General features: G+C 39.8%; 1 protein-coding gene across 1 annotated transcript in view; it reads left to right on the top strand.

Annotated features, from left to right (window-relative positions):
- Nucleotides 1-11805, top strand: part of LOC149164071 (sporulation-specific protein) — a 73170-nt gene extending 61365 nt beyond the window's left edge. The window contains 3 exon segments of the mRNA XM_089431953.1: nucleotides 3446-3556; nucleotides 3683-3825; nucleotides 10817-11805. Coding sequence (XP_089288079.1) covers nucleotides 3446-3556; nucleotides 3683-3825; nucleotides 10817-11051 — 489 coding nt within the window. The 3' untranslated portion in view covers nucleotides 11052-11805.
- Nucleotides 11806-12821: the final 1016 nt, after the last annotated feature.

The following is a 12821-nucleotide window of genomic DNA, read 5'->3' as shown; positions in this document are numbered from 1 at the left end:
ACATGGTTCCTTAAGAGCAAGAAATAAGGAAATTAATGATAGTGCGGTTCTTTCCATCGGTCCATCCATCTGACATGATGGAACAACCTGTTTTGAGCCGTGAATCTCTATACTCAACCAAATACTCATCAATGGAAGAAATCTCTTTTTGCAAAAGAGCTTCCCTCAAGTCATGCATACTACGACCTTTGAAGCCCTTTCCTGCAGCTATAACAGAGTCCCACATAGCTTGGTAATAAGGTGAGAAAGCAACATTAAATGGAATATCTGCATGATACCACTACATCTAGCAATGTATTGATAAGAAGTTTCTTTGCATTGTCTTTTCAAATGTTGATCCAAAGTGGGTTGACGACTTGGTTGGGAGGAAGTGGGATTAGAAGTAACAATGTTGGCAGAGGATGAGAAATAACTCTGGATGTTTGTTCTCTTTGTTCCTTTTGATTGTTGGCCAAAAGGAGGAGGAATATAGTGAAAGGGTTCATTGGTGGAAGGGATAAAAGAGGAGTCTTGAATCTCATAATCATCATACCCACTCTCTTTCATGGCTTCTAATAATTCCCTCTTCCTTGCATTGTCATCTTGGATGGCCTTCTCCCTAGCCTTATCCTCCTGAAACTTTTCAAACTTGGAAAGGTATTCTGTCCTAATAGGACCTAACACCTCATTTGGTGCTTCACATGGATTTACTTGGCCTCTTATCCCAGCCAAGTGTTGTTTCAATATGAGAGTACCCCCACCTCCAATAGGTTTATGGCATAATTTGCATATCATTTTTCTATCAATCAAATCACAACGAGTCCATGCACTGTCTTTGGCTTTTGGAGCCATGTTGGCTTGAAATAATTAAAATTTGCAAAGAAATATGCCATTTAAAATAAATTGTAGCTAAGAAACATGGAAAACCAAACTAAATTTAGGAAAAAAATGCACATGTAGCCTACAAAAGTTGATAGCATAGATGATAGAACACAAAAAATTTAATACATGGACAACAATCAAATGAGAATTTTTTCAAGTGAAAATACTTGGAAATGCAAACTAGCTTCCTTAGCCTCCTCTTGAAGATGCCAACTCCACTGACAACTCCAGCTATCTCCAAAATAGCTCCAACTCCAACTCCAAGCCTCCAAGATGACTACTCCAGCAAAAACTCAACGCTCTCTAAGCTCCTAATCAAACTCACAAAAACTCCAAATGAGATGTGTGAGACAAATGAGAGGGACAAACTCCTTTTAAAGGCTTGGAGAGAGTGTTTTTGGAGGGAAACAACCCTTATTTTCCCTCCAAAACACCTTAGAAGCTTCGTAAACTGCGCTGTGTGGGTCCTCCGCGGCCTTGTCAGCTAACGAGCCAATTTAGGATGGAACCGGCCGGTTTGACCATAAACTAGCCGGTTTCGCCCTAAACCGGCCGATTAGCATCGATTTTTCTATTTTCTAGATGAAGGGAGGGGTCGAACCCGGTTTTTCTGTTTTCTGGGCAAAGGGAGGGGTTGAACCCGGTTTTTCTACTGGTTTGACCCCATCAGCTAGTGAACTGGCCGGTTTGACCGGTTACCGGTTCAAATCGGCCGATTTTTAAAATACTGATATGATGTATAGGAGGGAGCAATTGTGGTACATGAGGTGCCCCGACCTTGATTTTTCCACCTTTCTTTATATGCCTTTGCCTTTTTATGATTTTTCTTTAATTCACTGCTTGGGGCTCAAGGGGTAAGAGCGTGATGTGTGAGATATACCGGTGGATACCCCTTTTAAGGTAGGGCGGTTCATTGCCCACCAAGGGTTCCTAAATGATAAAGGAGGCTCATCTAGGGCCTGTAGGAACCAGGGTGATGGCCATGATGATGGGATAGAGCTCATGTATTGGCTTTTGCCCATGTGCTAAATGTGTTTGTCCCGACCATATTTTGCATTTTGTGGTACATTTTTTTTGTTGAATGTGGCCAATTATGCTTTTGCTTTTCTTTTCAACTGCATCAACCTCCGGGGCATCATTCTAGGCCAGTGCCAAGGTGTGGGCAAGGGGAAGGGGAAAGCTAACCCTATGTGGACCCATGTGGGAGAAATGATAAATGGAGTTATAATGAGTGGAAAGGGGGCAATATATGTGGATGAGGGAGCGGGACCACACAACCAAAATCAAGGTTTCCCATGAAGTACCATCCCTAAAGCCAAATGGTCAGTGAAAGAGATCCCACGGGATTAGAATCCAAGGTTAATATCGGAAAAGGGGTATAAGGGACAAGAGCACAGACCTAGCCCATTCTTTCTACCAAATCCCCCCATTAATCCATGCCCAAAAGTGTCCATGATAAGAAAATTACAATACTCAATTACCAAATGGCAAAGCATACTTTTAGGTTCGGGAGACCCACCTTCAAACATACGATCATGGTAGATGGGTGAGGGACCACATTGCTGGCTCAGGTGGCGGAGAAGTGGCGCATTGAGCTAGTTGGTCGCTGTAAGGGGCTGCTGGTTGCCGGCTGAGGACCATCTTGGAGAAACAATTTCTCCTAGGGATATCACCCAAAAAATGATGGGTGACAGATATATGATATATTAGACTTGAATCTATAAAAAATTGAATCTTGATGTATCAAACTTGACTTTTATTTGAATATTTGGTATTCACAGTTGGAACTTCATATAGTTTAAAGTTTTATTTTCATTGAACAATGTTACAGTTACATTTATGATTGTATCATGTTTTTTGTTTTAAATTTGTTTCACTTATATGATTCATCGATTTATCCTTCATGATGTAAGTGTTATATAATGATAAAGACAGTTAAATTATAAAATTTCAATGATTTATTTATAATTTTTTACTATTTTACTATTTTTGTCGGGGTCCCTTGTGTAAAAGACCCCGATGTCCCCCCACGTTTCCTAAGAATTGGTGGGGAGCTTTTGCATAGGCACTCCTATGTTTCCCCGCTCCCTCGTCCCCATGTCCCGGAAACTTGGTGGAACTATGGTATTTTCCAATTCTGAAAGCGTTACACTAATTGCTAGCCTGCATGCTCCACAAAATAGGGCTTAAACTGCATGTAAACAAATTCAAAGATGGTGCCCATATATGGTGAAGATAAACCATAAGAAAAGCACCCCTCCAGCTGGCAATAACCTATAAAAATAGAACCCCTCAATAAAGTTGTACAGGGCATCAATGCTGTTTTCAAATGACATTGGTGGTAACCATGTTTATAATTGATGGTAGCACTGTGATATTTGTATCCAGGAATAAAATTTAGTCATACTTTTATGTTTCATGCCACTCTGCTTGGACAACCTGTACTGTTTTTTCTTTGGTTCAGGGAATCACAACTCTCTCTCTTTTGGAAAAAATGTACACAAGAAAAGTGAACATTTGTTTGTTACAATAACTGTTTTCCCCTTACTTTGTGAAGTCTTACATTAGCTGTGTACATGTGTAGTTGGAGAAAATGAAAAATGAAAATTTAGCTCCATTTCAACAAGAAAATGAGCTTATGTCTGAGCTTGATGCACAAGATCCCCTCCGGAAAGAGGTGCAGCAGTTGCAAATGGTATGTGCTACTTTCTTTTTGCAGTGTAAATTTTCACAAAGCAGGTTTGAATACTAATAGTTGTCTATGCCAGGGACTTCTCTTATCATTTTGTATATTCTTATATTGGACAGTATTGGTGTGTAGGCAAATGAGCAACTAGAGAGCATGTTTCCCAGCTTTATAGAACCTTCAAAGGCGGGCAACGCCATAGAGAGAGTTCTTGCTTTGGAGACAGAACTGGCAGATGCATTGAAGGCAAATAGCACCAAAAAAAGACAGTTTCAAAGGTAGGAATCATTGCTGAACTGAATCCACATTCAGAACGCTTCTTTCTCTAATATTATAGTAGCATCATAGTTATATGAAATGGGGAATCACTTTTATATTTTGCACCATATTAAATGATAAAAGCTAATCTAGTGATCATTTTCAAAAATAAAGTATTTGGAGAATTCAACTGGCCTTCTTGGCAGTTCGTCAACATTAAGATTTTGCAATTGATCTCAAATTGTTTAGGACCACCCACTCATTGCTAGGCTTCAGTAAACGAATGGGTTGATATATCAGACCTAGGTCTCACCATTGCAAACATAAGAACTACATGTGAGTTTGGCTACATTTCGTCTTCACTGATTAATAATTAGTAATTAGTTAGCCAGTAACTCACAACTCAAGTACTTGACTCATGGAATAACTTGGGTCACTCCTATTCCTCAGATTCTTATTTCTACTTATAAATGATACTCCCTTCGTAAACTAATTTGAATATACTTTTGTTCATTGTAAAACTTTTCCGTTGTTACGGCCTCAATAAAATGGATTTTGATCATAGTTGTAATTTAATCTTTGATTTTATCTTAGCATGCAAACTTTAAAGTTTTGCTCATCCTTGAGTTTGTGTTCGTTTACCTTAGCTGAGACTCCATTGAATGTCATTGAAATCATGGATGCTCCCATCTTGTGGGTCATTTTTCTGCACGTGTTTATTGATTGCATGTATCAGTATTTTCTAGCTATTATATATCTAATTGAAGTGATAGTGGATTATTATTGACAAAAAACTAACAAAAAATGCTCATAAAAAGAAAGAAAATACCCATCCAACAGAATCTATAATATACTTCAAAATATCATTTCTTCACTATCTTATTCTACATGATCTTTCCAATTCAACACTAGCATAGTTTGGCTTGTGCCTCCCTTCCTCTACTACTTTCATCTCATAATCGTGATGGACATTGATGATTGGACTTACAAATGTACAATGACTTCAAAAGCAAAATTACAAACTATAATAGACCAACTTTGAGACGCATGCTTATAGAATTTTTTGTGGAGCAACTCAGAAAGGAAATTCAGGGATTGAGCACGAAGACAAGCGGGTATTGACAATCGCAGGTTTTGGAGTTCAGTTAAAGACATCAAAAAATGAGTTTGGAAGACTGATTTCAGTGAGGTGGTGGTTGGAACTCGCACCCAAGGAAATTCAAGGGAAAGGACTCCATTGAGATGATCAAAGTTTATTACTTTGGAAATTTAATTTTCAGTTTGTGAGTGAATATTCAGTTTACGGGTTGATCAGTGCTGGTTACACCCCACCCCACTACTGCAGGTTACACCCCACTACTGGATCTCCCACTAATTCCTCCATCACTTGGAACTAGTTTAACTGAATTTAACTCAGTTACACTGAATTAAATAATTAAAACTCAAAATAAACTCAACCAGGGCTCCTAAAAAAGCAGGAGACACTCTACACAACTCTAGTTAGACTCCCAACTCGAATTAACTGAGCATACTAAGTCAAATTAAGTTAGTTAACTATTACAAGTTGTTATGAGAATTGGAATTACAATTTAATTCGTAATTTAACTCAAGGAAAAAAATAAATTAGGATTTTCTTGTTGCATTTTCAACGCTCCCTCTCAACAAGAAAGGGATTATCTACTACCCTGATCCTGCCTCTATGAAACTTGAATTTGCATCTTGACAATGTCTTTGTCAAAATATCTGCATCTTGCTCCCCTGTAGGAATGTATTCTAGCAACATGATTCTCCTCTGCACACAATCTCGTAGATGGTGATACTGGATGTCGATATGCTTGGACCGATCATGAAAAGCTAGATTCTCAGATAGTTTGATACAACTTTGGTTGTCACAGTAAATCATGGTAGGATCCATCTGCTGGCCAAATAACCCAACAAGGATCTTCCTCATCCAAATAGCCTCACAAGCTGCTTGACTAGAAGGCATGTACTTTTCTTTTGCCAAGTTGAGTGCAACCGAGCTTTGCTTCTTGCTGTACCAAGAAACTGCTGCTGCCCCAATACCTGAAGATTCCCCCTAATGTGGTCATTCTGTCGGATGGACTCCCTACCCAATCTGCATTTGTGAAGCCTTGAAGCTTCACTCCCTTTGTTCGTCTGTACCAAAGACCAAGCTGAGTGGTGCCTCTGAGGTATCTCAACACATGTTTAGCTGCCTTCCAATAGAGTTTGGTTGGCTTAACCATGGCTTGACTAAGTTGGTTAACTGCAAAACACATGTCCGATGTGTTCACCAAATACATAAGTGAACCCACAAGTTGTCTATAAATAGTAGCCTCCACTACTTCACCTGAAGTAGCATCCTCTTTCCTCTAGTTACTTGCTAGAGGAGTCTCCATGGGTTTGCTACTCTCCATGTGGAACTTATTCAGTATCTCGTTGGCATACTTGCCTTGAGAGACAAACAATTTCTCATCTCTTTGCCATACTTCCATACAAAGAAAGTAATGCATGAGCCCCAGGTCCCTCTTCTCGAATTCGCTTGCAAGATCCTCTTTGCAAGATTTTAGCAACTTCTCATCACTTGTTAGAATCAAATCATAGACATATAATATACTATAATCAACGATTTACCTTCAACCACAATATGGTAATGGTTTGCATTTGCTTCACTTTGGTGAAGCCCAACCCGGTGAAATAGTTGTCAATCCTGGTGTATTAAGCATAGGGTGCTTGTTTTAGTCCATACAACGCTCACTCGAGTCTACACGCATGCGACTCTCTGTTGAAGGTCTCAAATCCTTCTGGCTGCTCAATACACACCTCTTCCTCAATCATACCGTTGAAGAATGCTGTCTTCACATCCATCTGCGCTGATAGCGCTACTAGAACAAAGGTCTCCTTTTAATCAATTCCCTCCACCTGAGAGAACCCTTTGGCCACAATTATGGCCTTGTGTTTCTCCACACTCACATTTGCTGCTTGCTTTACCTTGTAAATCCATCTAGAACTCACCACTAACTTGTCTGTTAGTCCTGAGACCACTTCCCAAACACTATTTCTGATAATGTATTCATACTCCTCAACCATGGCATCAACCCATACTGGTTGCTGCACTGCTTCCTCGAATGAGGATGGCTCAATCTCTACACTCTCGCTCATCAGAGCCATGTAGCCAGTGTACCGATCTGGTGACCTCCTTTGCCTGCGCTGTGATGTGGGTGCTCCCACATTATCTCGAGCATCATGCTTCAATTTGCCAGCCTCGCTGGTGCGCTTCCACTCTTTGCTCCTCTGCATGTGGCTGCTCCACATCATCCTAAGGTTCCTCCTTTGGAGCTAAAAGCTCCTCATCTGCAGGTAACTGAAGCTCCCTCTCAAGAGAACATCTCATGGCCTTCTCTTCATCAAACTTCACATCTCTACCATCCACTGTCATCCTGTTAGATGGCAGGTACACCTGAGAGTTGTGAGGTGTATCAGTGTACCCCACAAATATGCCCAACTCAGCTGTTGGCTCTAGCTTTTCCGTGCATCCTTGGTAAGATGACAGTAGATTGATGAACCAATGATCCTGAAGTGTGCCACATCTGGTTTCTTACTTGAAAAAGCTTCTTGAATCTTTTGGTGTACTCATCCTGAGAATTCGATGAGGGCTTCTATTCTACAAATAAACAACTGTGTTGCATGCTTCAACCCACAAGTGCAACGATAGGCCCTGATCATGTAACATCATCTGTGCAACTCCCACAATACTTCTATTCTTCCTTTCAACCACCCCATTCTGCTGTGGGTTATGAGGTGCTATTAATTCTCGTCGAATGCCTTCTGATGCACACAAGTTCTTGAATTCATTCGACACATATTCTCCACCGTTATCGCTTATGAGAGGTTTAACTTTCTTGCTATTATCTTTCTCGACAAGTGCTTTAAATTCACAAAATTTAGCAAATGTCTGATCTTTCTTCTGCATGAAGAAAATCCAACACTTATGAGAAAAATCATCAACAAATATTACATAATACCTGTTCTTGGCCGTGGAGGTTGTCGAGAATGGTCCACACACATCTGAGTGAACTCTATCAAGGATCACTTGCGCTTGACTATCTTTATTGTGAAAGGAAGCTTTGGTGTACTTCCCCAATGTACACCCTTTGCCTTTGCCTCTCTTCTCTAGTGTACCCTTGGGAAATCTTGTAGAAATTTGTTGCATGATCTTCAAAGTTCCGTGGTGCAAGTGACCCAATATTCTATGCCACAACTCATCGATGTCTTGACTCTGCACATTCTCTACTTTTGTGCTCAAAGCAACTTAGTCTTCTACATCCAATTTGTAGAGGTTCTTCACTCGAACCCTGATCCGCTTCACCTATCATGAGGTTATGTGACAAAGGAAAGCCTTTCCCTTACTAAATATCATATTGTAGCCATGATCCTCCAACATGGCAACTGAAACCAAATTCTTCTTCAAACCTAGAACATACATGACATCTTTTAATGTGAGAGGAGAACCAAACTCCCTCTGAAAGGTAACAGTACCGATGTCGATCACGCTATACCTCCCATCATTTCCCATCTCGATGTGCATTTGGAGGTCCTTCTCCTCCAAGTCACTGAAGAACTCTTTGTTGTCGGTCATATGGAATGAGGCTCCACTATCCAGGTACCACACACTACCCATCACCAATGTCACCATGCAAGCGATGAGGGTGAAATCCAGTTCGAATTGTGAAGCAAGAGCTTCACTTGCCGCTCCTCCCGAGGGCTTCTTATCGGCCTTCTTGTGCGAACACTTTGTGGCATAGTGTCCCAGCTCGTGACAGTGAAAACATTTAATCTTCGACATGTCCTTCTCCTTGCCGCCTGTCTGAAATCTAATTTGGAATGGGATGACTTCCCCTTCCCTTTCTTCGCCTTTCCAGCTAAGGCACAATTCTCCTCATCATCATGCTTGGATGAGGATCCATCTTTGGTGTTTCGCCGAATCTCTTCTTGTACTAGGTCGGACCACAATTGCTCCCACTCTGGTAGCTTCTCCCTCCCATTAACTGAGTCTTGGTAGCCGTGCTACCTCTTGGGAAGTCCTAGAAGAGCTAGGCTCACCAGATTGTCGTCTTCAACAACTGTAACACTGACACTTCCAAGCTCATCCTGACATTGGGTGAACTTGGTCAAGTACTTCGGTATTGTGTCGCCTTTCTCCATCTTGATTTTCCCGAGCTTGTCCTTCGGTGCCAACTTCTTGTGGTCACTGTTGTTTGGAAACAAGTATGTCAAGGCCTTCCACATTGGAAATGGAGTTTCCTTACCATGGAGGTTTGAGACAATATGATCTCGAACTCCTTCTAGGATAATCCTTCTTGCCTTTGCCACACACTTTCTCCACTCTGCCAGATACGAAGCATCAACTGACTTAGGGATCTCTGTCTATGAATTCGTTAAGCCCATTGTCTTCTAACACTGCCTCCATCCTGTCCTTCCAAGCAATATAGTTTGAACTACTCTCAAGGGCATATTCGAGTCTCAATCCATAGAACAACATCTAGCTAGCTTTGAAGTATGATACTGCAAATCCGATTTCTCCAGTGAAAGACAAACTTGTATTCTCCTCCTCTACAATGATTTCAACTCCGTTACCATGTAGAAATTTCTTATAGATTCAAACTGTAGATTGTAATATGCTAAAACAATTGACTTGAATCTACTCTACTCATCAGAAGAAACAATAAACGATCGATGAAATCATGAAGCATAAAAAGAGAAAGAATTCAATCACAAATTACACAATAATTTTCTTGGGAAAGCCACAACTAGAACCCCCGCTATCTGTATATTACATTAATAAGAAAATATGAGAAGATCACAATGCTTTGCTCAAGCCCTGGAAACCTCTCCACTATCTTTATATATCTCACTGCTTCACAAGAAAATACTTAGCCAATTCTGCTGCATGCCAAGCTCCTCTTTCTTTGCGCAATTTCCTTGGGAATTAGCCCATATTTAATTGGGAAATTCCTCAATAATGAATTGCGCAATCCTCATAGGCTTTTCTCTGATTGCATGCACCACCTTTACAATTCGGATGATTATACAACTGATAGTACACTGTCCCTGAACTCCAATCTCAACTAGGTCTTTCTTTGATCTGACATGCATGAGTTAATTATGAGTGAATCTTCAGTTTACTGGTTGATCAGTGCTGGTTACACCCCACTACTAGATCTCCCACTACATCAGTTGGAACTAGTTTAACTGAATTTAATTCAGTTAAATTGAATTAAATAATTACAACTCAAAACAAACTCAACCAGGACTCCTAAAAAAATAGGAGACACTCTACATGAATCTAGTTAGATTCCCAATTCGAATTAACTGAGCCAACTAAGTCAAATTAACTTAGTTAACTATTACAAGTTGTTATGAGAAATGGAATTACAATTTAATTCCTAATTTAATTCAAAGACGATTAAATTAGGATTTCTTGTGGCATTTTCAACATAAAGGTCATCTTCAACATTCTTTTTTAGGGTTTCCCCATTTGTGGAAGAAAAGAACTAGCCAAAATTGAGAGGAGTTGCTGTGCTGACAATCTTCGTAAGTTCCTCTAGGGTTGCACTTCATTTAGGGACTTGAATATCTTCAAGTGCAAGTCTGGGAGGAAACAATGTCCACACTTCTTTGGATTTTTGAAGTGAGCCTTAGAAAGATGCCCCAAGGGGATGCACTAGAAGCAGCAGAAGTATGAAAGTATGAATTTGTTGATGCCTCAAGGGGATGCACCTTGATACTTTCAGTCTTCATTTTTCAGTTAAACTGGTGGTACTAACACATTCAGTTTCTCATATTCTTCTTTTGTTTTCATTTTAATATTGTGCTTACTTGTTATATGCATTAGTTCAACCTTGTATTAGGTGATTCTTTTAGCTTACTGGTTCCATTGTGTGTATCGATTTTCCATGTTAAATTTGAAAGCCTGACTTTCACCGTGTGTTTTTCATATATTTTGATCAGCTCTTTTGTGAAACAACAAGCAGATCAGGCAGCTATGCTTCAGAGCTTCAGAGACATAAACGAGTTGATTAATGATATGCTGGAATTGAAAAGGAAAAATTCGGTGCTCGATGATGAACTAAAGGAGATGCAACGTCGCTATTCTCAAATAAGCCTCCAGTTTGCAGAAGTAGAGGGAGAACGACAGCAACTAGTCATGACCATCAAGAGCATGCGGGCTGGCAAGAAATCATAGGTTCATCACTTTATCCATCAACTAGCTGTCAGGATCAAGGGGCAATATTTCCTTGACTTTGATTTCTCCATTAGATTATATGATCATCTGCTTGAGCTTTGTTGATTGCATTATGTTCATTTATGGATCCCGTGCTCTAAGGAAAGCATGGGAGGCAGAGAGGGAGAAAGGATTAGCATTGTTGTCATGGTATATCCCATTTTGAGCAACCAAGAAGCTTTCAAGTTATATTTTTGGTTGCAGATGAAGTTAAGCCAACATAGATACATAGTTTGTACTCGTGAGCATTCTCTCATTTGTACCAAAGAGATAATTTGTTATGATGCTCAAGTGGTTTTTTCCATTCGTACATATGAAGCAGGAACTGCACAGTTAGCACTCCAGTTCTCATAAAAGAAGCAACACAGAGCTGGTGTCAATTGGATTTATTGATTCTGCCTTGCTTGTCAAAGACCTAGTAAGCTTCAAGAGGAAACAACAAAGAGCCAGAGTCCTCAATTTGATTGGTTGATTCTGGCTTTGTTTATCGAAGACCTAATAGGCTCGAAGGATTTTAATCATCAGCGATGAAAAAAATTGTTCTTGTAATAGTGGAGTTCCCCACGGAAATTGGCTTACTTTGACAATCCAGGTTCTTCCTATCATGGATTGTAATGAAGATATCTCTGAAGGACACTGCATTCCTTGTAAAAAAGGAAGCGTATATTATATGTGAATTGAGCCCCCTGCAATAAAGTATATATACTTCATTGAATCGAACTGCAAGAATGTACAAATGGTTGTTTTAGCTGCTACAAATCATGCATTAATGTGGAACTTGTATATTATGGAGGATGGAATTTGTTGAATGTTAAATCATGTTAGCTGCCTTGTGCATTTGATATTTATTGCACACTTTGTTTAAAGCGATTCTGTTGCCTAAAATTACTTCAAATTATGAAAATATAGTCTTATTGATGATAATATAGCAATCCTGTAATGACAAAATACTAGTTGGGTGTAATGTATTAAGGACGATATGCAAATCTGTTATTTCCAAATACTGCTTCGATGACAAAATGTATCAAGCCTTCAGATTGCATCCATGTCAAAACTAAATTGGGACCATGGGATTACCTTCCAAAAATAGGACTTACCAGTCCATTTCTAAAACTTTCCAGTTTCAACAGCTGTTTACAGCTGGTTACTCTGTGCAAATAATTATCTTTGACCAAAATTAAGTTTTGTTGTCTGCCATACAGCTTAGGCATTTTAGTTCTACTCAAATAAAAATGGTACACAAATACCATGGACACCAATGGGAATTGGTCAAACAATGCATGACCTGTTTGTTTAAATGGCAGGTCAAGGTTCATAGTCTTTGGGTCTGTTAGTAAGGTGGAATATGTCTTCTTGTGGGATGACTGAGTGGTTGGCATAATGGGATGTTATCTCCTCCACCCGGTTTCAAATCCGACGGGGACGTCTTTGGACTGTTGTGATAAGACTCAAGAAGTAGGCTGCCCCACCCTTGTGCAGTCTCTGCTCTTGCCAAGTTATAGATTCCTAGTATATCTGGCTTACAGGCTGTTGGACACACTCTTGGTGTTATAGTGGCAACTGCTAGTTTTGATCTTGGGCCTCGCCCAGATTACTCTAACGAATTACTGATTCATCATGGTAAAAAAATAGAAAACAATTGAAATATGAGAGATAAATGGCCGGTCGCAAGAATTAATAGGGAATGACCTACAAGGTTACAACTGTGATCACTTTTGGATACTCCGCAGG

Source organism: Pinus tabuliformis, chromosome 5_1, assembly GCF_031772625.1.
Source record: "Pinus tabuliformis cultivar Carrire ecotype Pingquan chromosome 5_1, CPIR1, whole genome shotgun sequence".
Lineage (NCBI taxonomy): Eukaryota > Viridiplantae > Streptophyta > Pinopsida > Pinales > Pinaceae > Pinus > Pinus tabuliformis.
This window is presented reverse-complemented; position numbering and strand designations above follow the sequence as displayed.